The sequence below is a fragment of the Carassius carassius genome, chromosome 14 (genome assembly GCF_963082965.1).
Source record: "Carassius carassius chromosome 14, fCarCar2.1, whole genome shotgun sequence".
Taxonomy (NCBI): domain Eukaryota; kingdom Metazoa; phylum Chordata; class Actinopteri; order Cypriniformes; family Cyprinidae; genus Carassius; species Carassius carassius.
The window spans coordinates 11,613,054-11,639,316 of NC_081768.1; the positions used below are offsets into that span (position 1 = coordinate 11,613,054).

The following is a 26,263-nucleotide window of genomic DNA, read 5'->3' on the forward strand; positions in this document are numbered from 1 at the left end:
TGCGGTAAGGAGTCTGAAACCACAGTACATCCAAAGTCATGATATGGTATCTGATCAGTTTCTTTGATTTAATAGTGTTTATCAGGGACTTAGGGATGATTCCCTATGTGAAGATCTTTCTGGATGTTGAGCAGTTCCGCAGTCCTGCTCTGTGCATCCTGGAGCAGCTGTCGGAGGTCAATCCCGAGGAATACATGAGCACCGCCATCGGAGCCCTCTGCTCCTCCACTGAGAGAGAGATCAGACTCAAACAAGATCTCTTACAGGTATTTAATTCATGCTGTTTTTCATTTTTCGCTAACCCATATACTTAATCACATATGCCTACTGAAAGGGTTGGTTTTCCATACATACAGTATTTACGACCTCCTAGTTTTTCCTGATTTCTTACGCTTGTAAACATGTTGAAATACAAGTCACAGTTTATTCCAAAGCATGATTGGATTATAACTGAGAGGACTCCTACTAAAACTAAACTGAGCTCAGGTATTATGTACCTGTCTGTAAATTCAGCTTCCATTCCTAATTCTAACAAATTATAACATGGTTAAAGCACAATGAGCCGGTGAATTTATTATATCAGCTTTTGGGAGCCTGATTCCATTATAGAAAAATTCAGATTGATTTGCTAATATACTGTTAGCTGTTAACTCAAGCTTCATTTGATTAAGCTTGCAGCCTTGTGGTGCGACACACACAAAATTATGAGGAATATCAGATCAGAGAATGTGAGAGAAATCCAATTATGCATAACTATGTTATTCAGTTACTGTACATGTACATTTTTTTGATTCAAGTGCAGGAATACTAACCTGCAGACCATTAAAGTATAACTGGGTTAAGGCTGATGACATTTGGATTCACCCCGACCACTGTGAAATGTGTCAAAGCCATTCTGATTACTTCTATTGGTCCTAATTAGGTTTGGGCATCATTTTATGACACATTAGCTCTTTGATGTATTAGCATGGTAAATTGAATAAGGGTTAATCCATTTTGTGCTAGGCTCTTCGATACAGGAGACCTCTCCCGTTTCCCTTTTCATAGTGATGCATTATATCCGAACAGATATTCTGAACACATCCTGGGTATTATAGGCATAGTAAAAACTAATTCCAGTGAAATTGCTGATTGAAAAGCATTGACATTTGAAGTACACTACTGTTCAATTGAGGTCAATAAGGCATTCTTTTAAATTTAATTTAAAGTATTAAATTGATCAAAGTAACACTTAAGAAATTAATAATGTTGCAAATGGTTTTTATTTTAAATAAATGCTGTTCTTTTGAAATTTACATTCATTAAAGTATCCTAAAATAGTATCATGGTTTCATCAAGAGTATTAAGCAGCACGACTGTTTTAAACATTGTTAATAAAAAGAAATTATACCTAAACTGTAAATTAGCATATTAGAATTATTTCTAAAGGATCATGTGACACTGAAAACTGTAGAAATGGCTGCTGAAAATTCAGCATTGCCTTTACAGAAATAAATTACATTCTATTTTCCATTTAAAATAGAAAACAAATTGTAATAATATTTCACAATTTTTACCATATTTTTGATCTAATAAATACAGCCTTAGTGATCATAAGAGACTTAAACCCCAGAAGTGTGCTTGTAATAATCCCTTGTACCTTGCCTTTGGACAGTCTATCATGAAAGTTCTGGAAAACCCGAACAGTTGGAACGCCTTCCGCACTTCTGGAGGCTTTACTGGCCTGCTCTCCATAGTCGTGGACATGGAAGGATCTCTAATGGAGGCACCAATGGGACCGTGGGCCTCATTGAGCCGCCACAGCCTTGTTGAGCTGCTGCTCCTCATCCTACACACCCTCGCCCTTGCTGTGCACGTGCACCCTGTCAACGCCCACTTTTTCCACACGACCGGAGTCTGCGAGAAGCTGGGTGATGCCCTGCTGAAGATGGGCTGTTTCCAGAGAGGGGTCCCTGTGGAAACAGACAAAGAAAGGTCAGACTGCAGGACTTTCCAACAGTTTGTGGAGGCGGCGGAGAGGCCAGAACCCCAGTTGCCACCACCTTTAGGAGACTGTGTTAAACTGCTGGGATTCCTGGAGCAATTTGCTACGGGCATAAGCTTGGCTGCAGATCCATGCACACAACTGCAGGAGAATAATGAGGCTGGTGAGAGTCAGAGGACAGGGGAGCCATCCAATGAGGATGAGGCGTTAAATTACACTAGGGCCGCAAGTGTCTCATTTGAGTCGACAGATTCTGGGAGGTAGGTGCTCTCAATCAAACTAGATTGCTGTCTGTTTTTGTTTAGTTTAGTTTTGTCTGGACAATTACATATAAATAATTCCAAAAATAGCTAAACTGCACTGCATGGTAGTTTTTTGATACAGATGTCTATACCTGAAAAGTCAATACTGGGACAGCCTCTGCTTTGCTTTTTCTGTCTGTCTATGATTGGTAAACATGTCATTGCTTATTCAGGACTTACTATGACCTCCCCATTCTTCATCCTGGAGCTGTTAAGCTGATCATGATTCTTCTGCCTAGTATTTACTGTCCCAGTGACCCTTGTGTAAGTAAAACCACAAACATGTTCATATCTTCTACATAATTTATATTTGGTGTAATAATTAAGAGGCAATAGGATTAAATGAACAAATAAACAGCATAGAGGTGTGCACAAAATGCTGAAAAAAAATAAAAATGCCAGTCCAGCAAAATGTGCAAAAATTTGACCTCTGTAAGATTTTAAGAATTTTTATATTTTTTTTTACATTATTCTAAACTTCAGTGTCACATGATCCTTCAGAAATCATTCTTATATGCTAATTTGGTGCTTAAGAAACATTTCTTATTACTATTAGTGTTAAAAACTGTTTTCAGGATTCTTTAATAAATATAAAGTTCAAAAGAACAATATTAATAGAAATACTTTACACCATTATTAATGTCTTTACTGTTAGTTTTGATCACTTGCTGAATAAAGGTATTATTTTCTTTTTACTGACCCAAAACCTGAGCATATACTACAATAATTGCAGACTTTCTTTCCTTTAGTTGTCTGAAGAGCTACAGCTGGCTGTGGCTCATCACGTGCAGACTCTGGTGAAGTCAGAAAGAAACAGGCAGATCATGTGTGAGTTTGGTCTGCTGTCCACATTGCTGACTCACTGCAAACACATCCTCATCGACAATTCCCATTCACTACATCTGCCCACAGTCCGGATCCTAGAGAAACTCGCATCTCAGTCCATGGATCACAAGTGCCTCAGGTCAGCATAAGCATATGCCAATGCATTCTTCATGACAAATGTTGAATATATGATATGATGAATGTAGGTTTACATATTTTGTGTGCCATTAAAAAAAGTGTGTTTTATCTTAGGCGGTTTCTATGTCTTGGGGAGCCTCTGATGTGCAGTGGAGAAAATCGTCTTTCTGTCTCATGTGAAGAGGCCAGCAACTCAAGTACAGTTCCTCCGAGTCCTCACAGACTTCCTTTTTGGATTACTTCCTGTTTCATGAATATTGTTACACCTTTTGTTTGTAAAGACTGTTTAGATTTTCATAATTTTCTGTTATCTGTTGCAGACCAGACAAAAAACTCTGAAGATGATAAAAGGAAATCCTTAGTAAAGGCAATGAAAAGAAGTTTCAGTTTACTGAAAACATCTTCAGAAAGTGGGACGGTAGTTCCTCTTCATAGAATCATAAGTCTTGTCTCTATCACATCGCCACGGAGCTTTCTGGCACATAAAGTCTCCATTTCCCCTTCCTTTGTGGAGTTTGACATGGCAGACAGTGGCTATGGGTATGTGTTTCAGATATCCTCAGAAATCAATCGGTTTAGAACAATACAGGTTTGTGTCCTTTAAAGCAGTGGTTGTCATCCGGGGGCAAAGGTCCACTGGGGCCTGCAGACTTGATACCAAATACCAATTGATATTTATATTATTTTATGATATTTAGTATTCCAATACATTAATTATATATAAGTTAAGTAAGAAAGTTAACTTAAATCTTCTTTTCTTTCTCATTGTCTTATATAGGATACTCTTCTTGAAACTTAATCACAAAATGATTGTGGTTAATTCATACTTTATATTGGCACTCTAAGTTACTGTTAATATAAATGTTCTTTGAATATTATGTCGGGCAATAGTTGAGAACCACTATTTTAGGTACTTTTAAATTTTAGAGGTTAAATTTACCATGTCATTGCCAAATGTAAGATGAGAATGTAAATAGAGTTACTGATATATTAATTAAGCTTTAGTTATTATGCTAAATGACCACTAACAATTTTGTCTCCACAGATGTCTGTTTCTGCCATCTCTTGCCACAGTAAAAGGTGTCAGTGCAGATTTCATCTCTACAGGAGGCTTGGGCTCTGGTAAGAAAATCTGTACAATTACATTGTTGCCTAAAATAATCTGAGATTCAAATGAAAACCCCATCCAAAACATGAGGCATACAATTATGTTTTTGGTATGAAAATCTAATACTAATAAACTAATAAAAGATTGTTTCCAAATTGATTTATCACATCAGAAAGGTCCCATTTATTCATGTATGCATTTATAATATACAATTCTTGTTCATCCTATACAGTATAATACCCTCTTGTTTATTTCTGCAGACTGCAGAAGCTTCCCTCCTTCAGCAGGCCTTTCTTTCTCCTGCTGGTTTATGATCTGTAGGTTCAGCTCAGCCTGCGAATCCCACCCTGTGCGTCTGCTCACAGTAGTGCGATACATGTCTCGTGCTGAGCAGCAGTTCAGCTGCCTGTCTGTCAGTATCTCTGCCATTGACGGCTGCTTGGTGATCTCCACTGAGGAGGAACCTTATCAGTTCTTAGGTGAAAATTTTCACTTCAGATGACCTTTTATTTACACTTTTGTACTAGTTTTGGCATATATTATTTACAGTATTTATTTTATTCTACAGACATGATGGAGCCAGACGAGCAGACTCCCAGCGCGCTGCCATCCTCAGTGAGGTTCAAATGTTCCAAACAGCTGATACCAGGCCAGTGGCACCATCTTTGTCTGGTTATGGCCAAAGGAATCAAGAACAGCTGTTTAGCCACTGTTTATCTGAATGCAAAAGCAACTGGAACAGCAAAGGTTTGTGCAGGAATTTATATTAAGGATAGTTCTGAATGACCTACTGTAAACTATTGTTCAGCAGTTTGGGGTCGGAAATATTTTTTCAGTGTTGAGCAATGTTTAACAAGGCTGCATTCATTTAATCAAAAATATAGTAGTTGTTATATTGTAAAATTGTGACATTAAAAAAAAATAAATATATGAAGCAATGAAGAACCTGAAAAATGTGTACCTTGAATGCAGTTTAAATTGCTTTGAAAAAAAAACTTCTACCGTAATGAATAATTGTTAGTCAGCATTAATTGACAAAATCTGTCTCTGTTGCTCTTTTTGCAGATCAAATACATTCAGCCATTTCCCGGTCAGTCCATATCAATGGATCCCTCTGCAGTCATTGACGTGTGTGGGATTATTGGCACTCCATCTCTATGGAAACAGCATGCGGCTTTGATCTGGAGGGTTGGTCCTACGTACTTATTTGAAGATGTTTTGAGTTCTGATCAGGTGGAGATTATTTATGGGCAAGGCACCAAATATATTGGCAACTACCTTGCTCTCAATGCCCAAGGTGAGAAAGTTTGCTTTTCTCTTTCCAAAAACAGTTCTGAATTTGATGGAAGTCTGTATTTACACAAGTACATTCTAATTAGGAGGTGAGACGGATGTTTCAGTGTCCCAAATAAGGATGGTCTCCCCAGAGAGGATTTCCTTTGCCATAAACATGGCAGTGTCTACCATCACTACAGTAGTAGATATTAGAGACAAGTACAATGAGGTGGACTGTCGCCTCATAGCCAAAGAGGTGCTTTAATTTTCCTTTTTTGTTCATGGATTGAATTATTTTGTTTGTTAAATCAAGTTACTCTTCTATTATTTTTATTACAGATGGGGATCACATCACGTGATAATTGTACTCCTGTCTTCCTGGCTCATAACATCAGTCAGCACCTTAGTGGAACTGCTCGGACAATTGGGGCAGCCCTGGTTGGTTGTTTTGGTAAAAAGTCTACTAGCTACTTCTCTAAAGTGCTTGCTGTATAACAAGATTGCAGCATTTTTGTTTTTATAGTGAACCTTTAATTTAAAAGCTGATTTTACACTTTGATTTCCAGGTGTAAGGATGTTCAAGTCATGCAGTGCTGCAAGTAGCTTCCAGTTCATTGGTGGAACTGCTGCCATTCTGAGTTTGGTGGCAATGGCCTCAGATGAAAGCTCCTTGTATGCTGCTGTCAAAGCTCTGCTCTCTGTTTTAGAGACAAATCCTGTGATGGAGCAGGAGATGAAACGAACTAATGGCTATAAGGTAGTGCTGTCAAATCATTTAAGTTAAGACTTGAAGTATAACGAATCAAAGCTGCAGATTTGATTTGTTTTGTGTTTTCAGCTCTTGTCATTCCTGCTGAAGATGAAGTCTCAGCTGATCAGCAGGAGGATTTTCCAGCTCATTATGGCCATAGTGGGCACAATGGAGTTGGGCATCGTTGCTGTTCGCATTCCAAACATCACTGCCTTCCAGGACATCCTCTGTGACTTTGAGGTGAGTTGTAAGTGATGTTTCTTCATAGCTGCAATATTGTTCTGCTCTGGTGAGTAAAAGAGCATTCTGAATGGCTTTAAATGAATATTAATACTAGAGCTGTTCAGTCATGACGTTAGTTTGTAGACTAAACCAGGAGGCTAACATTCTGGCTGCCACTACAAAGTGAATCTGGTCATAGCTAAGTCTATATTTAGTGACAACATTGTTCAAATACTTTGAGTGTTGTTGGGAAGGTTGAAAGCCACTGCGCAAATCTAATAAGATGGCACATAGAAATTCACTTTTAAGAACTGTAGGATGACTGCACGGACAGGTTTATTTTATGTTCTGTTTCTAGTTTTCCTTTCAGTTATTGCATATGTGGACTAGCCTTTAATCAAAATAGCACTAATAGTACTTTCAACATGCAAAACAAGGAAGTAGTTAACTAGAGACCTTATTTTAAAGCCATTCTAAAAACCCATAGGAAAATTCAGAGGGAACTCTGATGCTAATTTTGTTTCTAGCTTTCTGTTGTTTCGCAAGAGGTGAAATGTCAAAAGTATTGTCATTTATTTAAGTTCTTTGTTTTTTTTTTCTGTAGGTGTGGCAGAATGCTCCAGAAAATCTTGATGTTTGTGTTTTGAATCATTTTGTTGATATCCTGAAGTCATCAAGGTACGCAGAAGGTTACTGATGTCACATTGTTGTGATTACATGTTTAGTGTCTGGCATAAAGTTATGTGAAACCTACGGCTCGCTTCCTGTTTTTCAATCGTGCAACCATGCCAGTGCTTTTGCTGTGGATAAATGTTTCTGATAGTGAGTTTGTTTCCAGTGGGAGTCAACACAATGCGGAAGTCATGCATAGACTCAACATGATGAGCAAACTCCTGATCCTTCTGCATGATACAAGTGTGACCCGCAGGAAGGTGTCGGTCATCTGCACCATCATCAGATCCCTCCTTGAGGAACATTTCAACACCACAGACATCAAGAGGCATGTTTGTTAACTTCTATAGGCTCTTGCATTATTGATTATCAGACAATATTGGGTAAATCACTAAAGATTTAAGACACTGAATTAATAATGATAATTCACTCAGTTTGATTTCTTGACATCCCTGTTTGTTCAATCAGGCTTGGACTTTTCTTAGTTCATAGTCTTTTGCCTCCGACTTTGAATGAGAAAAGCACTTTCTCTGATTTGGATTTTGATGATCAATCACAAGGTACAAAGTTTTGCAATAAACATTCACTTGTTCATGTTTTTAGCTCTGCTAAGAAATCTTGAAACTTTTGAGGGAAGATCACTTTTGACACTTTTTTACACTCTTTGTGGCTCTAGGCTGGAGTCAGACTCCTGGGAGATCAGTTTGGATCAGGAACCAGTTGCTCTCTATGCTGTCTTCTCTAATCATCTCAAACACTTCAAGAATGTGAGTCAAGTTTAGCAATGTAACAACACAAAATCTTGCACTCTCTATCCTTGTTTTTATGAACCCATGGACAAATAATTGAATCCTGTGTTTTAAATATGTTTCTTAAATGACAGTAACCAGGAAGAGGTATTTTTCGCATTGGGATCCGATTGGTTCCTCCTGTTCTTACAGGGCCACATCCACACCAGTACAGTGCTGCTGGTGCTCACACTGCTTACTCACTTCCTATCATATCCAAACATCCTGGCCAAGTTCAGTGAGGGTGTTTCACCAGGAACATTAGTGGAGACCATGGATATGCCCACCAGTATCACAGGTAATTCCAGAGGAAATGTCAAAAAGTACCGTCATGTAATTTTTGTGATTGGTATATACAACACTGCAACAATTTACAATAACGTACCAAAATATGTTTTGATTTATTTTAGATAATTTGAAGTCTCGCTCGTGGTCATTTGAATGTTTGAGCTGTATCTGTCCGGGGTTTGAAGTTCTGCAGAAGCTTCTCGTCAATCACATCCATCTGCCTCAAGTTTATGGAGCTATCGCTGCACTGCTTATAGGACAATCTGATTTCCAGGTTCCTGCTGGACAGGTAGAGGTCACATTACCTAATTGTCTGATATGCCATATTGTATCGGCATGTATATTTCATGGTTGTGATGAATTATGAGAGAGTACTATGCTTTGCCTTTTGGATGGCAGGTGGATGTTGACATGATGCTTCAGAGTTTGATTGACAGCTGCAGTGTTGGATCTGAGGGCATTCAACTATGTGCAGATGCTGCTTGTGTTCTTTTAGAGTTGGTTAAAGTTATCATTACTAAGGTAAGTGTGTCTAAATTGCTTAATTAATTGGCATAACATAATATATATATGATATATTTTTATTAGAATAGCTAAAGTCTAAAGCCGGGCACACACTGTGTGAGTTTTAGGATTGTATTTGTCAGACTGTACGAACATGATGATTATGCCAGATTGTGGGATCTCAGTTGTCATTAATGTCAGACTGTACGACAGTCAAACTGTGTGTGCTCAAGAAAACTTGACCATAGGTACCATGTATATACCATGGCTTCTCTTGAAAAACAGAGAGTTTGACATTCATCGTAGAAGTCACACTGCAGCTACTGCAGCACTGTGTGCTAAAAGGTCAAATTTGAACGCAACGGCCATTAATCAGCGGTCGGTGAATGAATCAAACCATCGTTGATCAAAAACTAAAGATTTTAGCCTAGGATTATATTAATCTTTTAAGATTTGTCCTTGTCTTATATTTTTGCTGCATGTTTATGTACTTTTTTAATTTTGGTTTTACTGCTTTTTTGTTTTTCATTGTGTTATTGGTGTTTTTAGTCATTTGATTGTAAATCACATTGGTCAGCTCTGGTTGTAGTGATTAGTGCAATATAAATAACATTGCCATTGCCATATACTTTTACAGATGATATTCAGATTTTACTGTATAGCAGTTGGAATAGGAAAGCATTTAAAGCATAATAAGGGATTGCACCACCTAGTGCTCAAAAGGCAATAGACTGACAGTTGCATGTCTGCTGGATGTAATCTTGTACATATTCTTTAAGAGGCAGTTAGCATGATTACGGTCACTTATTGGAAACCGTTTGCATAATCTAGTTACATACCATTTTTAGCTGTGTTGCCACAGTCATTAATGCAAGACCAGTAAAACCAGCTTTCCTCAGGTTGTGTATTTGTATTACTTTAAAAAGCATGTAACAGGAAGTGCAGATGGCTGGGACGTTCTTTACCCGGGTAGTGTGATGCAGTTTCTCTGCCTGGTGAACAGTTTGTTTCCTCAAGATCCTCTCTGGACCTCCAATGATTTCCTTAGTTCACTGGCCAGTGCTGTTTTCCCCTTTGAAACCCCAGAGGTGAGACTTTTGGAGACTGTACCTTTTTCTGTGCAATTTAAAAATATACCTAAGAGACAAGCAGCAGCAAGCAGTATACAGAAGTGATATTCTGCTTCTCATACAGAGCTCTACAGGTGTCCAGGGTATCAAGGAAAGTGGTGAAGTAGTGGGGGAGCACCCCTTGCTCCGCCCCTCCCACCCAGGCAGGAAGCAGGTGTGTGACTTTATCCGCATCCTCTTGATGGACAGCCTCATTAACATTCCTGTCAAAGATGGTTTTCATCCTTTAATACAACTGCTAGAGGTAAGGGAATTTTTTTTTCTTTTACAATATTTTGTATCCATAATTCATTAAGTACACATTCTATATACATTCATGTTGTTAATATTAATAACAATACTAAATAATATCATAACGTAAATAAATTACAATAATTTACTTAATATTATTTGTGAATTATAATGTATTTATTTTGTATTTAAATAATAATAATTTTAATAAACACTATACATGCTGTACCATCTAAGCTGTTAAACCAGCATCTGATATTGTGTATAATATTTTTCCTCCATAAGGTGCCACTCTTTGCTCAGTTTTGACGATGAGATGCACATTTCAGCTCACTGGGGGATGATATCTAGCAGTTTATACAGTCAAGCCAGTAGTGCTTTTGTGGACAAAAGTGAAGACCTTTTTTCCACAGAAATATTTTAACATTCTGAATGTTTTGTGTTTAGTTTTCCCCAGATGGTGTCTGTCAAGAGCAAAAGCAGAGCTTTCAGACTGAACTCCTGGAGTTTGTGATGGACATCATCCACATGACAGGACAGGAAGAGGGCCAGTCTACTCATGTGACCAGAGATGGTAAAATATACCACATTTACATTTACATTTACATTTAATCATTTAGCAGACGCTTTTATCCAAAGCGACTTACAAATGAGAACAATAGAAGCAGTCAGGTCAACAAGAGAACATATACAGTATACAACTGCCATGACAAGTCTCAATTAGTCTAGTATAGAACACATAGCCAGGTTTTTATTTATTTATTTATTTATATATATATATATATATATATATATATATATATATATATATATATATATATATATAAATGAAAAGACAAGAAAAGGAAAAGTGCTAGTGTTAGTTGGTTAAGTACAGGCGAAAAAGATGAGTCTTTAGATGTTTCTTGAAAATGAGTAAAGACTCAGCTGTACAAATTGAGATTGGGAGGTCATTCCACCAGCTGGGACAAGTCCAGGAAAAGGTCCGTGAGAGTAATTTTGAACTTCTTTGGGATGGTACCACAAGGCGTCGTTCACTTGCAGAGCGCAAACTTCTGGAGGGCACATAAGATTTAACCAGTGAGTTTAGGTAAGTTGGTGCCGTGCCAGTGGTCGTCTTGTAGGCAAGCATCAGTACCTTGAATTTGATGTGAGCGGCTACTGGTAGCCAGTGTAACCTGATGAGGAGAGGAGTAACGTGAGCTTTTTTCGGCTCATATCAGACACCATATAAAACTTCTTTCAATTAATTTGTTGATTGTCAGAAATTGATTTAATCTCCCGCTAGATTCTCCCCTAGATCCATCCAGGACCAAGCAGGAAGGAAAAACTGCCGTTTTGGTTGAGAATGTGGCATTCTTCAGTAAAATGCTAGTGGAAAAACTCTACTCTGGAATGTTTGTAGTAGAACCAGAGAACCTCCTGGTCTTCATTGCTGAACAGATAGCAGAGGTGAGTTTATCTTCATTGTATTACTGTTTAAGCCCAGACAAACTCATATGTACACTGCATGTTTGTATTGACATCAGGCACTGGAGAGAGGTCATGGTCATCGGGAAATAACGGTTGACGTTCTGTACAAAAACTTGAACCGAGCCCTGCTTTACTTCCTGTCTCGTCCCAGACAGACTCCAACTGAGCAGGAACTCATTATTCAAACAATTTGCGTGTTACAGCAACACTGGGATGTGATTATGGCAACATACAATGCCAATGTCCACTTCATGAACTGTCTCTTGCACTGCCTCGTCCTTATCCGCTCTGGCAGGTGGGTTTCATTATTAGTTTCACTAACCGGTTACACCTTGTGGTCCTGTTTCTTTTATAAAGTATTAAAAAGAACAAATCCAACATATCATAGGTTGTTATTATTCTTTTTATTAATATATAAATAAAATCCAGTGTTTAACATTATTTAGACTGTATGTTTTCCAGTAGTTTAATCGCAGAATTGCAATATATCATATAAAGATGTAACATAACATCTTGTTTAATATTTTTAATTATAATATAATAAATATTATTCAACATTTTCCAAAATTCTAACTTGCTGAATAAGATTAATTTTTTTTTTACTGCTTCCTTTTAGCTTTCTTGAAGGGTTTGGCTGTGAAGTCCATAAAAAACCCCCAAGAAACATCTGGAGGCATATTTTCCCACACAAGATCAGCCAGGTCACAAATTCAGCAGAAGGTCTGTTTTTTATTTTTTATACTGTATATATTTACTTATTTGATTTTTAATTTTTTTCCTGTTCGCCAGGCACATAAGTAAAACGAAATGTTTTTAATATGGTTGTGATCCTTCTAGTGGAGTCAGAGCTGATGCTGCTTGTGGAAAGCACCTGGAATAGAGTCATGAGGGAGCGGAGACAGGCGCTAGAGGAGGCCTATAAAATCGACCTGTCTGCTAAGCCGGGGAGCAAGGAGGGCCAGGTTTCTATGGGTGATGTGAGCCCTCTGTGGGAGGAGACGGCCATGAAAGCTTGGCAGCTCTTTATAGGTCAGTCACTGCTTGTGTGTCAACATTTGAGATTACTGTCAGGAATCTTTTTTTGATCCTATTGCTTTAGGGTTGGTTTCATTTCACTGACATAAGAGAAGAGATCTGAGGTGGATATTAGTAATATACTGTATATTGCAAAATTACGTTAAAAGATGATTTTAAGATTTTAAGATTTTTCTTTCAGACTCCCAGAAGAAAAAAGCAAATAATGGTCACCAGAAGAGGGCAGGACGTCTCAGCAGTGTGTTGCAATCTGTGCAGAACAGGTTTGGGAAGGAGACAGTCGGCACTCCTGAGGTAGGACAGGACACATTTTCTGTTATATTCCAGTGCCTTAATGCAATACATGTCTAGAACCACTTTGCTGAGTGTACTGTACTCTATGAATGATATTATGGACAGACAGGAAGTGACTGGTTTAGTCGATGAGAATTCCTTCACAGGTGCCCTCACACCATCCCAATGTCACCGTAACCGGAAGTCGCCACCTACCCCGTGGCACTGTCTCAATCCTGTCTCTAAATCAATTTGGATTATTACAGCTGAGTACACCTCAGTGGGCAATGTAATTGATATTTGTTAATTTTTTCCATGGGAACACTCACTAGAACATTGCGTTTGCTGTTGAAGGTTAAAGACGCTGTTATTGTTGTTTTTCCCCCCCGAAACGCGGCCCACATCATTAGTTCCCACCGCTGAAGACGTCGCCATCTGGAAAAGGATGCACGGAGATATTACTCAGGCACAAGGGCATGAAATTGCTGTTTCTTTGCAACTGCTGCTATCTCCGTCTCCGCCTCAGAAACAGGGGGCGGTAATTATAGGCAGTCCCGATCCGATGAAAACATTCATTTTGTGTTACTCTGTATCATATCAGCTTGTGACAGCCTATCAGCTGTCTTGATGAATTGTCCTCCTCAAAAACGTGCTGCTCGAAATTTGCTGAGAGTTTTGTGGATTTTGAATTTCTCCTGGAAATTCATCATAAACACATCATGAGGGGCACACTTTATTTTAGTTCTTCAGGTTTTGATAGAAAGTTAAAGCGTTAGTTCACCCGAAAATGAAAATTATGTCATTAATGCCTCACCCTCATGTCGTTCCAAACCAGTAAGACCTCTGTTTATTTTTGGAACACAGTTTAAGATATTTTAGATTTAGTCCGAGAGCTCTTAGTCCCTCCATTGAAACTGTGTGTATGGTCTACTGTCCATGTCCAGAAAGGTAAGAAAAACATCCTCAAAGTAGTCCATGTGACATCAGAGGGTCAGTTAGAATTTTTTGAAGCATCGAAAATACATTTTTGGTCCAAAAATATCAAAACTACGACTTTATTCAGCATTGTCTTCTCTTCCGTGTCTGTTGTAAGACTCGGCTTGGTGTTCATCTTCAGTTTTCTCTTCACAGCAGTTCAGTCAGTGTACTGTTTGAGTAAATTAATTACTCCGGGATATTGGTTTGTTTGAACTCAGAGAAAGTGTCAGCCACATTAAAAAAGTTAACAGCTTAAGTCATTTGTGGATAAATGCGTATTGGAGACGCGAACCGTTTAAAACGATTCAGTTCGATTTGGTGAACCGTTTCAAAAAGATCTGGTTACATCGAATGATTCGTTCACGAACCGGATATGACAAACTGCTTTGTTTTGAACTGTCTTACAACAGACATGGAAGAGAAGACAACGCTGAATAAAGTCGTAGTTTTTGATATTTTTGGACCAAAATGTATTTTCGATGCTTCAAAAAATTCTAACCGACCCTCTGATGTCACATGGACTACTTTGATGATGTTTTTCTTACCTTTCTGGACATGGACAGTATACTGTACACACAGCTTCAATGGAGGGACTAAGAGCTCTCGGACTAAATCTAAAATATCTTAAACTGTGTTCCAAAAATAAACGGAGGTCTTACGGGTTTGGAACAACATGAGGGTAAGTTATTAATGACATAATTTTGCAAATTGGGTGAACTAACCCTTTAACTTTAGGTCATGGAAGAAAGTTCAGTTTAACTAAATGATCTGCTGAGTTTTGCTCAGTGATAGTGATAGTCATTGTAATGCTTGGTCCAAAAGCAGAAAATTCCATATAGACTGTATCAACATTCAGAAATATTCATACTGCTTCATTTAAATATTCTGAATATGAAATTTTCCACCGCTATTTTATGAAAATGTCAATAATAATGTAAGTAATATTTATATAGCCTTTGCAATGCTTTCTAATATTACTATATTACTGTGAAAAATAATTAGGAATATTAGTTTTACTCATAATATTTGTATTTCATTTCTCCCTGCATGAAGGAAAACCTAAGTAAATAGAAAAATAAGTAAAAAGTGGCCTTAAAAAGCTATTTTTCAAAGGTTAATTGTCTTTTTAATTGGTTATGACTATAGTTATTTGTATTAGTTATTTGTTACTATTACATCATTTCTGTTTAATGGGAGCTAAATCGATTTCAGCATTTTAAAATGTTTATTTAGCACACACAGTCTAATCCATTGCCTGTACACCAGAGAACGTACCCTAACAGAACGGCACAGGGCAAACTTTCCTCTGTATTCATTTCAGATATATGCTATGGACTAATTATATCTTCATGATGGAAAGATAATTAACATAGCTAATGATCAAGTTAAGTTTATTACACATTCACCAACAGCCTAAAATGAAGCTGACATTATGTTATCATCATAGGTAGTCTTTTTCTGTGGAAAGTAATTAAAATGGAAATCAGTGCGATGTTAATTGCAGAGGGGATGCTGTTTAATGTAGCGCGCGTACAAGGCCAATAAGTTTGCTGTTTGGGTAACTGGAGTAATTAATGCTATATATATTACTTATGATTCTCTAAATAAAAGAATACGATTAGGCGATGATCCAGTGTTTATCTGTCAACACGGGGGCCGTAATTTATTCCTGTGTGCTCCTTTGTAACACTTCTTAATCCCGCCATTCATTTAGCATGCACAAATGCACAATTTTCTTTTTTCTAGTTTTATAACTTGTCACTGTTGTTCTTTCTTAAGTACCCAATTTGCATTTATAACGAATTTTTGTTGGATTTTCTAATTTTGTTATGGCATAAAAAGCAGCGATGGGTATTTAGGTGAATTTTTCTGCAATCCTAAATAATAATAATGTTTTTAGATTTTTTTTTAAATGTTGTTTTCCTGTTTACCTGCAGAAATTCTTTTTGCAGTGTGCATATAAAAAAGTTTTCAGCCCTTTTGAAATTTTCATGTTTTATTATTTTACAACAGATGATTAAATTTGCTTTGTTTAAAACTAATAACAGGAAAAAATTTTTTTTTTTTTTTTTTACAAATTGGTCAAATTGCTTTGTTCATAACTATTCATCAACCTCAAGTATGCATTTAGTAGATGCGCCAAAAAGATTGTGATTTAAAAAACAAAACATAAAATGGTCAGAGATGATTATTAGAAAACCTTGTCATGCAGTTATACCTTTTACAATTTTTAATTGATCTTGTGCCTTCATAATTCATATTTGTTTCAGTTTGAGCTATAGCAGTGCTGGATTCAGTACTTTAACGGTTCACGTCTAGTCTCTGAACTGCAGTCAGTGTGGCTGTTGGGCCGGCTCCGAGAGGACACCACTGTGATGATTGGTTTAATGAGCCTTTAAGTAAATCTGGATATGAGCAGGTCGGTGGTGAAGTACACAGGCTTCCTAAAGGGCTAATGCCTATCAGTACAATAAATCAGCAGGACACAGAGCAAGGCGCAGGGCCAGCAGCCACCTCACACTGCGCTTATATTATACTTTAAGTTAATTAGAGCACACTGAGGACTATTGGAGACAGCTTTATTGTATGGTTAAATAGCCACTAGCTTGTTTTTCCCACATGAATGCAATTTGCGAAATGTTATTGTAACTGTGTGCAAACCTAATAGCTACAGAGGACCGTTTAAGTACATATAACTGTCTGCTTGTTCACCTTCATAACATACTTTCATGTGTGTGCATGTCGTGTGTGTTTGTTTCCATTAGGGGTTCATCTTAGACATGGAAGCACACTGGCAAACTTGTGAGACCATATTTGACAGCATGTTGAGGAATCACGCACAGGTTTGTTAGTTTTTTAACCTTTAATACCTATAATGCTGTGCCCCCGGAATCCCAACAAAAAAAAAAATCATAGATTTTTCCTTTGTGTTTTGTGTAGATGATGCATAGTGAGAATGATCGCATGGCCATTCAGTGGCTAAGAATAGAGGAAGACTTGCTTAGAGAGAGGGGTCTCTTCGGCCCTGGTCCAGGAGTCTTCCTAAAGAGAGGCTGGGTGCAGAACACTGCAGAGGGGCGCAACCGAACACGATCCCGAATTCGCAGGAAGCAGCTACGTCGATCCAAAAGGGTGAGCTATTATCACTGTACATAAAAAAAAAATTTCTGGCTGAAAAATATTGGTAATGTAATATTCTGAGCTTTAAATGAAAGAAAGATGCATGTTTTATTATTATTATTATTATTATTGATTTTAAACTATTTTTTCAATTACTGTTGAAAAATCATTAAATGCAGATTTTATTTTTATTAGATTCATTTTAATTTATAACAAATAAATATACAAAAGTTTTCATTTGTCTTCTTTATCAATGTCAGTTCTATTCTGTAAAATATATACATCTTTTTTTATTTTAAATAGATGCCAACACTAACTTCAGGCCTCATTCAGAAGCATTTTGTTGAAGAAAACAAAAGAGTTACTGAGGCTGATTCAGGTATCAAATTTTTCTTGTCAGTTTTATGATCAGTGTTGTAACATGTTTTGTATTGTACAGCTACATCTTTATCTGCATACTTCTTTAAAAGTACATATTATATGTGTGACCCAGACCCCAGGATCCTCTGCGAGGCAAGCCGGGAGGTTGAGGAGGAGCACGGTTTAGACTGTCAGCATTTGACCTTTTTTCCTATCTTGAATGAGGCCACACCTATGCCAGAGGATTTCTCAGAGCAGTGCATGGATACTCAGCTCATACTGAAGGAGCTGGAACCCACCGAAGAGGTGAGAGTGACCCATATTCACCTGGAGCCACATTCCCTTGGTACAGAAAACACATTCTTGTGCGGACAGCTGTAGTGTGTGTGTGTGTGTGTGTGTGTGTGCTGTTCATGACAGCACTCTTCAGCATTAACAGGGCTGAGAGTGGCTGACAGAAGTATTAATAAGGAGCAGTAGGGGGTGATGTCTGCTGTCTTGTATTCATTCAGTTGGTGGTGTGTCCTGCTGTGCTGCGTGTCAGCTGAATTGCCCTCTCCATACTTATTAATATAGAAATGCAGAAGCTTAACGCAGCCTACGCCTCAATTCCAGAAGCAATGTGATGACTGTAAATTACAGGCACCATGTCTACAGAGGCTTGGCTTTTCATTATTGCTCAAACAGGAAATAACTTCAAAGATGCAGTATTATGTGTTGTTAATTATTGCATTTATGTGGAGGTGTGGCGGCTGGTGCTCAAGTGGGCAATGTGAGTTCAAATCCAACTTGTATAATTTCCCAATCCTCCTCTTCCCCAGAATTTGCTGTACATCCTCAACTATTACTATCAATACTATTAATTACTATTAATACTTGATTACTTATATAAACAGCATATTTTACTTAAATATATACATTTATGTGTTTGTATTTATACATACAGATACATACTCATATTATGGAAAAAAAACTTTTATTTATTAATAATAATAATAAAGGTTTAAAATATGTTTTAACCCTTCAATTGCTAAACCACACACAAAGATATGGGCCATCTAAATAATAATAATAACAATAATAATTATAATTGTTGCCCCACAATATCTGTGTGTGTGGTACACATATAGGTGTAATATTTCGTTGTTGTAAATCCCCAAGACCAGACAGAATTAGGACTGACTCAGGTCAAGGCTGATTCTGTTTTATAGCTCCGTTTGAAACCTGAACCCCACCAGGTGGACCATATATTTGAACAGGGCCTTAATCAATTAGCGTATTGCTATTGTTGCTGTGTCATTGATTAATTCTGGTAATAAACAGTGGGGCCCTCTCTCTGCACCGGGGAGGGGGCGCTTGCACGGAGAGGAGGCTCTGATTTGATTTGTATTAATTGTGGAGCGGCTGGCAGTAAGGCTGGACCCCATATGTTTTGGGGATGCGGATCCCCAGAGCCCAGAGTCGTGGTGACTCAGGGCTGAGGCCAGGTGCAGCTGCTTGGTGTGAAATGAAGGGAGACAATACAATTAGCCATGCATAATCGAGAGGTTTCGTGCGAACTCTGCCTGCGGAAGATTGGCCCCGTTTCACAAACACCCCATCCATTCAGCATCTTGCCTTTTTCTCCCTTTAATTTTTGTCTCTCCACCGTGTTGTTTAGTTAATGAAGTGGTAACAGTGATCAATCAAGACTGGGGTGGCGCTACTTTGACACTTTAGCCCCAGGGCACAATTCAGAAGGCAGGCTGCAGTGACACTTCGTACAACTGTTGAAAACTTGGCTTGACATTGTGTTTACTCATTCATTGAATTTGGCAGCATGTAAAACAAATTACAGCTTTATTTTAACCAGCTCAATGCACAGTACAGATTCCTGTATGTGCTACTTGATACCAATGCTGTCTGCTGTAATGTGTCCATACTTCAGGTCAAAGCCAAACACTGCGTGGTGGTCGTCAGTGGTCACGTACTGACTGAAGGAGTGCTGTTGTTTGGCAAAGCTGACCTCTATGTATGCGAGGGCTTCACGTTGACCTCCACAGGAGATGTGTGCTGTAGAATACATCATCAGACCAAGTAAAGCTACTGTGTTTTCTCTCTGCATAACTCTCTACTCCTATACACTTCTGTTCAAACGTTTGGGGTTGGTGAGAGTTTTTTAAATGTTTTTGAAAGAGGTCACTTATGCTCAGTAAGGTTACATTTATTTATTTGATCATAAATACAGTAAAAATATATATTTTTGAAATATTATTATAATAAAAAAACCCTGATTATTTTAATGCATTATAAAAGTTAATTTATTTCTGTGACTGCAAAGCTGAATTTTCAATATTTTATTTTAAGATTTTCACATTTTAGGAAACAAAGAAATTTGTTTGAAATTAGAATTTTCACCAGCCTTTACTAAAGTGTTCAGTGACAATTGATCCTTCAGAATTATTCCAGTATGCTGATCTGGTGCTCAAGAAATATTTATTAATACGACAGTTTCTGTTTGATAATTTTGTGGAAATCATTATATACTTTTATAAACAGAAAGTTCAAAAGAACAGCATTTGTTTGAAGTAGAAATACTTTGTAACATTATACATCTTTACTGTCACTTTTGATCAATTTAATGCATGCTTGCTCAAAAGTATTAATTCAGTGTATATTTATTTTTATAAGACTTTGACATTTAAAATTTCTCATTTATTTTCAAGTTGGAAATAAGGTTTTTGAAATTTGAAATATATTTAATTGTGTATATTATTATGTTATAATTAGTTATTATATTATAATAAGACAGCAGAGGAGGTAAATATAACATTAAGTTTACTGAGATGGAACAGCTTTGTTTATTTAGATTTATATAGATTTAACAGCATCTTAAAATTTCTATACTTATTATAGTGTGAGAGACTCATATATTTGCAACATGATGAATAAAGAAAAAAACTCAGCGAGTCCAAACTGCAAACGCTGGTCATATGATGACATCAAAGAGGCCACTTTCATGCGCTTTCTGCTTAAGGTGAGATTCACAGAGACCATAGTCATTTCATTTTTTTTTTATTCACATATTTTATATTTAACTCTGTTTATTCTATTCTGTTCTATATGTTTATCATGTTTGTTAGTTTAATTGTTATTTATATTTGACGCTAGGACAATGCTCTGGAGATATTCTTAAAGAACGGAACTTCAGTTTTCCTGGTATTCTTCAACAATGACCACGTCAATGCATATAAAAGGTAAAACGAGAAAGTAGCGAAGAACTGTGTGTGAGGTGACAGACTAAATTGATTTATCTTGATTTTTCTCTCTTTGTCCTTCTTTCTAGGCTGTGTGCCGTGGTCTCCTCATTAAAGGGAAGGGGAGAGACTGTACTTAATGTGAGGTGAGTGTCAAAAGCATCTGCCCCTATCTCGCAGACAGCTGCCATTTCAGTTAGAGAGACTGTGATGCTTTTATATTGAAACAGACAGAGTTTTGTGGTTTCAAAGTTTCTTGAAAACACATTCTCTTATGTGTGCGGTTAACTATTGACAGGAAGACTCTCAATTCCCTAAACAATATGCAAGCACTACACTGAAACTTCAATTACTGCATCTTCAGCACTTCCTACCAATTAAAACGGCCTCAGTAACTTTTCAAAGTCATCAGCAGCCAATACAGCTCACATTTTTATAGTTGTTAATTGTCTGCAAGGGTGCAGTAAGCTTACTACCTTTTCGTTATTTCAGATGTTGTTTTGGTTCAAATTATCATTCCTTAACTCACGATTTCCATTTCTGCTCAATTTAGTTTTATCATGTTTAGTTCCCCTGATTTTTGACATGATGAAGAGGGAATGGACTTAATATTGATGTTTCCCATCAGCTTCAAAGCCAAAGTTGTTTTTCCACAGTAAGAAATACACAGTAATTTGATGAACATATTTTTAATGATACTATACAGATTACAGAGCCAGGAACCCCTTGGTTGATAGAGAGATTAATGTAATGTATATAGATATTTGTTGTTGAAGTGCAAATTCATGTATTTTAATTTGATAGAAAATGTTTTATTTGGGAGGCACAATGAAACGGTTAGCTTAACTTGAACTTCATAACTTTAGCCTTAGTTGAAGTTAACTTTGTCATAGTTTTGTTTGACTCATTGAGATCCAACAATATTTGGTGGACCTCCTGCAAAACCTGCAGTTTAGTTCCTAAAAGTACAGGAGGAGATTTAAATGTTGAGTCATTTTGTATAAAGGTTATTCATAAAAGACCATATGTTGGTATCTCCGACAGGTCTGGCTTTCCCTTTTTGAAAACTTGGAGGTGAGCTAGTAGTCTGCTGCCACCAATTTTCTTGATTACCTCGAGCTACAGAGTTTGGGGAGATCAGCCCTGAAAAATTATTCTTTCTTCGCAACCCCTCAAACAGCTTTTTTCTTCTGCACCTCTCTAATCAAGGATGGCACAAATCTCCTTCTCTCACCAAAAACGTATTTCCCATTGTCTTTACAGAGTCTAAGTCTTTGCCCTCTCTCTGTGTGTAGGAAACAGGGTTGCTTTAGTGTTAAGCTTCACCAGGTTGGGCAACACGTTTAAGCATTCTGGTATCTGTGTGAACAAGTTATCAAAAAGTCCCAACTCTGTCAGGTTTGTCAGGGTGGCCAAGGTGGGAGAAAGGGCGTTTAGACGATTCATACCCAAGTTGAGAACCTGGAGGTTTCTCAGACTTCCTATTTCAGGCGATAAACCAGCAGAGGCCAGGTTGTTGTTACAGTGGTTGAGGTAGAGCAGAGATGCCAGGAGGCCAATGCTTTCGGGCAGTTGTTCGATTTGGTTTCTGTGTAGGTCTAACCAACGCAGACCAGTGAGCTGGCCAATGAATTCTGAGATTATTTTCAGTTTGTTTTCGGCTCAGGTCAGGTTCCTCTATGTTTCTTAACTTTACAAGGCATTTGGGAAGCATGGCGATGCCTACGTTGCTCAGATTGAGAGCCTTTGGCTCCGCCCACTCTCTTTCCTTTAGCCATGGAGCTGTATAGACACAGATTAATGGTTAAGCGCTTCTGAAGCACCAATTTGATTAAGTCTTTACTCAAGTCATGTAATTATTATCTCAGGACTTCATAGCTTTAAACATGTATGACTTAATGATGGGACAGTTTAGTTGTTTGCATAGGGAAAGAGGTTTCATGTATGCCTGCAGGCAGTATCGAGGGTGCGAAGTGTCGGGCCATTTGGGGAAATGAGAGGGGTGTAATGTTTACAACCGACTCACTCATCCAACTCACCCTAAAGGGATCTTTTAGGATAATGTCGTTCTCTAATTAAGGCTAATACTAGATAACAGTGGATACAGCAAGCGCCCAACACATATTCTGGGAAAAGGGTTTGTGTTCGGTCTGATTGATCCGGGGCGGCGCTAGCAAGTCTGTGTGACTGTGTGGAGAGAGTGAAATCAGTACTTTGATAAATGACACTGGAAAGAAATTTAAACTCGGTCTCTTCATATCTTCCCATTAAAAAGGAGGAGTGGCTGCATTGTAAGCCCTTTGGCGACTCATTAATCACATTGGTAGATGGGCTAATATGGTTCATCCTGTTTCTATTAGACCTTTTGTTTTTGAATCCGTTGCATACGAGAGGTGCAATTACAGAGAGCTGACCATCGGCATGATCCATCTTCATGTTGTTTGTGATTTGCTGATTCTGAACCCCTCCAAACGGAGAGAAAATTGGATGGTATTGCTATTTCCGTGACATATGAAATATAATAGATGCCGTGACTACATGATTTCAGACCAGAAATTGTTACCAAAATATACTTTCTAACAGATGAATATGCTTTTTAAAATGTGAGTTTAGAGTTTTCATATTTTTACCAAAATTTTAATTGACACAAATTATTTAGCAGGTTGTACCAATGATACAACAACACTCATATAACTAAAACAGATTAGAGTTAATACAGATGGCTAGTTTGAAATATATGAATACTGTGATAGATGGTCAGGCTTCAGTGTCTAACTTTGCTAGTTGTGCCGCTGTTTGTACTTGTATTCACCCAACTAAATCAGTCAGTAAGCACTTTTTAAAGAATATTTATATCTTTAAACATTTATTGTTAGTGATTTATTTAATATTTTTGCCTATGCTTAATCAAGCTTCTCGACTACTACAGAAAGGTTAAAGGATTAAAGGTAAAAGGATTTATGCAAAAGTGTGTAAAATTCATCAGTTTGACCCAGCCAGCTATGGTTATCCAGGATTCATTTAATCTCCTTTCCGGTGTGAAGGAAGACTTAATTTTTTCTTACTTTTAGTTTTAGTTTTTAAATGAGGTCCAAAACTGAATTGCTTGAGAATCAGAGGAGGATCTTCAGACTGTACACCAAAAAGAAGCTTTGTCCTGTTTAACTTTTGTTACCAAGCAACGTTTGCGCTGGGTGCCAAGAGTTTTATTGTCCTGTGACTGGAGCACGCACAAAAGAAATGGGAGAAAGAAGTGTTAAAGCCCTTGTGTTTGTACACTCCCTAAGATTACATTTCCAGAAAGTTCTTTCAAGTCCAGCACATTAATAGTTTCACCTATTAGCTACGATTGGACTCTTGCTTTCTTTTCATTTATAAATGGGATTAAGTGGTGATAAATGTTTGGGACAAAACAAGTTGATGGATGAATGTCAAATCAGCTGTGATTCTGCATGTTTAGATGGCTTGTTGCAGGAACTGCACTTGTAATCTTTGTAATTCACTAATGTGTGTTAAAGAGAAAACTAACTTCGAGGTCATATGCTACTGTGTGTTTACAGTTATTTTCCAAAACCTATAGATGGCACTATATACTCCTTTAAAGGAGGAAAAGGCATGCTTGAATAAAGTCTTAACCCTTTTTTTCCACAAGAATGTATGTGTTTCTTTTGGCCCTTGTGTCTGAAGAAAGGCGGACCCTCCTTGGTTTAAATCCATGAGCTCTTTCTATTCCTTAACCTGTTGCTATGCAACCATTGTAGTCTTGGTTCGGATGACCAGTTCAGAATTCACCGTATTCAAGGCACTTAATTCTGTAACTGCTAAGAATTACACAACTCTGTTTGCATTGCATGTTAGGTGACATTGCAGTAATTCAAACGGAGTATTTTAAAAATAAGTTAGAAAAATATCACAATGTTTTACAGTAAAATCTTTTAATAAAATTTGTCTTTAATTGTTCTTTTGTTGTGTTCATACAGAAAGATAGCAGCGGTTGAGAAGAATGCCCTAATTAAATGGCAGGTAATGTGTGAGTCTTTAACTATTGCACATACATGATTATTAACCATTATTATTTGTAATATACATCCTGCATTTACAGTGAATGGCTTGAATGCCATAATATAAATATAAGCTTTTTGAAGTTATTTTACATTAACCCAAATGCATATTTTTGTTTCATTTTCTTCTATTATTGAGTGTATGTATCTTCTTTTTCCACAGAGAGGAGAAATCAGTAACTTTGAATACCTTATGCATCTAAACACACTTGCTGGACGGACATACAATGACTTGATGCAATATCCTGTTTTTCCATGGATCATTGCTGATTATGAATCAGAGGTAAAACTAACATGAACCCAAACTTTAACTGAAAATTCTTAACTTTTGATACTGAAATGTTTTGTTTGTTTGTTTAATCTCATTCACTGCTTATTAGACTCTGGATCTGTCTTGCCCTGCTACATTCAGAGATCTGTCCAAACCAATGGGAGCTCAAAATGAGAAGAGAAAACAGAAGTTCATTCAGAGATACAATGAGGTGGAAAATACTGATGGTAAAGCATATGCACCTTTTATATGCAACTATTCTGTAACTGAGACCTAAAAACCTATTGTTCATACAGCTGAAGTTCATAGAGTTTGTCAGTTTCACCTGCAGACATGGAGGCTGTGCTGTGGGTGTGTGTTTTTTTTGGGGGGGATTCAGTTAGCCAATAGCAACTTTAAAACATAATGCCAGAATCAGGGCTGGGGGAAAAAAAACATTCGGGGACCTGCAGGACTGAATGAAATAAAATAAATGCTTTGATTTACTTAGTTAATGTCATGATTACAGGTGATCTGTCAGCTCAGTGTCATTACTGCACACACTATTCCTCAGCCATCATAGTGGCCTCGTACCTGGTGAGGATGGAGCCTTTCTCCCAGACCTTCCTCCACCTGCAGGTAAACTTCTCATCTGTTTGACTGGGCTCAATTACATCACACTACTGTTGTTACAGGGCACGCAGTGCCATAGAAACTCCAATAAATAATGCCTGTTCTTTATCAAATAAAGCACAAAACACGTCAGCGTGACAACTTCTAAAATTTAATTTTTCTAAATTAAACTTACTTGATGAAATGAGCTTAATTGTTTTTGGCCTTGTTTGGGCTTGTGTGCGCTTTTTATTTTTTCTTTAGAAAACCAAATTAGGGTATGATTTTAATATGTATGCAAATAAATTCTTTTGCGTCACTTGCATGCAAAACCACATTTAGTTTTTAAACAATATTTATACACATGGAACCAATTGATTAAAATAAAATGTCATGCATATTTGATAGCCGGTGTAACATAATGCAAACATTAGGCTAACAATTTGCGATGATATTTGCTTTACTTGAGCAGCTCTGTACAGTAATATTCGTAATCAGATTTGTGCCACTAACAGTATATTACTTTCATTCAATGAGGGCATTTGCTTTTACTGCAAATTACATAACTTCTCCAGAGATTTTCACCAGGACGTATAAGCTCCCTTGAAAAATAAAAAGCCTGAATCAATTGCTTGAAAATGTCTCAA

General features: G+C 37.4%; 1 protein-coding gene across 3 annotated transcripts in view; it reads left to right on the forward strand.

Annotated features, from left to right (window-relative positions):
• LOC132156977 (WD repeat- and FYVE domain-containing protein 4-like) overlaps positions 1 to 26,263 on the forward strand; it is a 43,096-nt gene that overhangs the window by 7,727 nt on the left and 9,106 nt on the right. For 2 of the 3 annotated variants that reach the window (XM_059566076.1, XM_059566074.1), the window contains exons 11-51: positions 76 to 266; positions 1,655 to 2,244; positions 2,460 to 2,550; positions 3,036 to 3,250; positions 3,364 to 3,446; positions 3,570 to 3,789; positions 4,295 to 4,371; positions 4,618 to 4,836; positions 4,926 to 5,104; positions 5,423 to 5,654; positions 5,737 to 5,888; positions 5,972 to 6,083; positions 6,199 to 6,389; positions 6,471 to 6,623; positions 7,210 to 7,283; positions 7,444 to 7,605; positions 7,746 to 7,837; positions 7,954 to 8,044; positions 8,161 to 8,363; positions 8,476 to 8,642; positions 8,753 to 8,875; positions 9,784 to 9,945; positions 10,052 to 10,231; positions 10,666 to 10,792; positions 11,519 to 11,670; positions 11,748 to 11,986; positions 12,308 to 12,411; positions 12,529 to 12,720; positions 12,908 to 13,020; positions 16,743 to 16,820; positions 16,918 to 17,109; positions 17,401 to 17,476; positions 17,591 to 17,763; positions 19,385 to 19,533; positions 20,353 to 20,473; positions 20,608 to 20,693; positions 20,783 to 20,839; positions 24,674 to 24,716; positions 24,918 to 25,037; positions 25,135 to 25,252; positions 25,534 to 25,643. In XM_059566076.1, the coding sequence (XP_059422059.1) occupies positions 76 to 266; positions 1,655 to 2,244; positions 2,460 to 2,550; positions 3,036 to 3,250; positions 3,364 to 3,446; positions 3,570 to 3,789; positions 4,295 to 4,371; positions 4,618 to 4,836; positions 4,926 to 5,104; positions 5,423 to 5,654; positions 5,737 to 5,888; positions 5,972 to 6,083; positions 6,199 to 6,389; positions 6,471 to 6,623; positions 7,210 to 7,283; positions 7,444 to 7,605; positions 7,746 to 7,837; positions 7,954 to 8,044; positions 8,161 to 8,363; positions 8,476 to 8,642; positions 8,753 to 8,875; positions 9,784 to 9,945; positions 10,052 to 10,231; positions 10,666 to 10,792; positions 11,519 to 11,670; positions 11,748 to 11,986; positions 12,308 to 12,411; positions 12,529 to 12,720; positions 12,908 to 13,020; positions 16,743 to 16,820; positions 16,918 to 17,109; positions 17,401 to 17,476; positions 17,591 to 17,763; positions 19,385 to 19,533; positions 20,353 to 20,473; positions 20,608 to 20,693; positions 20,783 to 20,839; positions 24,674 to 24,716; positions 24,918 to 25,037; positions 25,135 to 25,252; positions 25,534 to 25,643 (6,209 nt within the window). The remainder of the gene's footprint in view (positions 1 to 75; positions 267 to 1,654; positions 2,245 to 2,459; positions 2,551 to 3,035; positions 3,251 to 3,363; positions 3,447 to 3,569; positions 3,790 to 4,294; positions 4,372 to 4,617; positions 4,837 to 4,925; positions 5,105 to 5,422; positions 5,655 to 5,736; positions 5,889 to 5,971; positions 6,084 to 6,198; positions 6,390 to 6,470; positions 6,624 to 7,209; positions 7,284 to 7,443; positions 7,606 to 7,745; positions 7,838 to 7,953; positions 8,045 to 8,160; positions 8,364 to 8,475; positions 8,643 to 8,752; positions 8,876 to 9,783; positions 9,946 to 10,051; positions 10,232 to 10,665; positions 10,793 to 11,518; positions 11,671 to 11,747; positions 11,987 to 12,307; positions 12,412 to 12,528; positions 12,721 to 12,907; positions 13,021 to 16,742; positions 16,821 to 16,917; positions 17,110 to 17,400; positions 17,477 to 17,590; positions 17,764 to 19,384; positions 19,534 to 20,352; positions 20,474 to 20,607; positions 20,694 to 20,782; positions 20,840 to 24,673; positions 24,717 to 24,917; positions 25,038 to 25,134; positions 25,253 to 25,533; positions 25,644 to 26,263) is intronic. The other variant, XM_059566075.1, reaches the window with a different exon arrangement.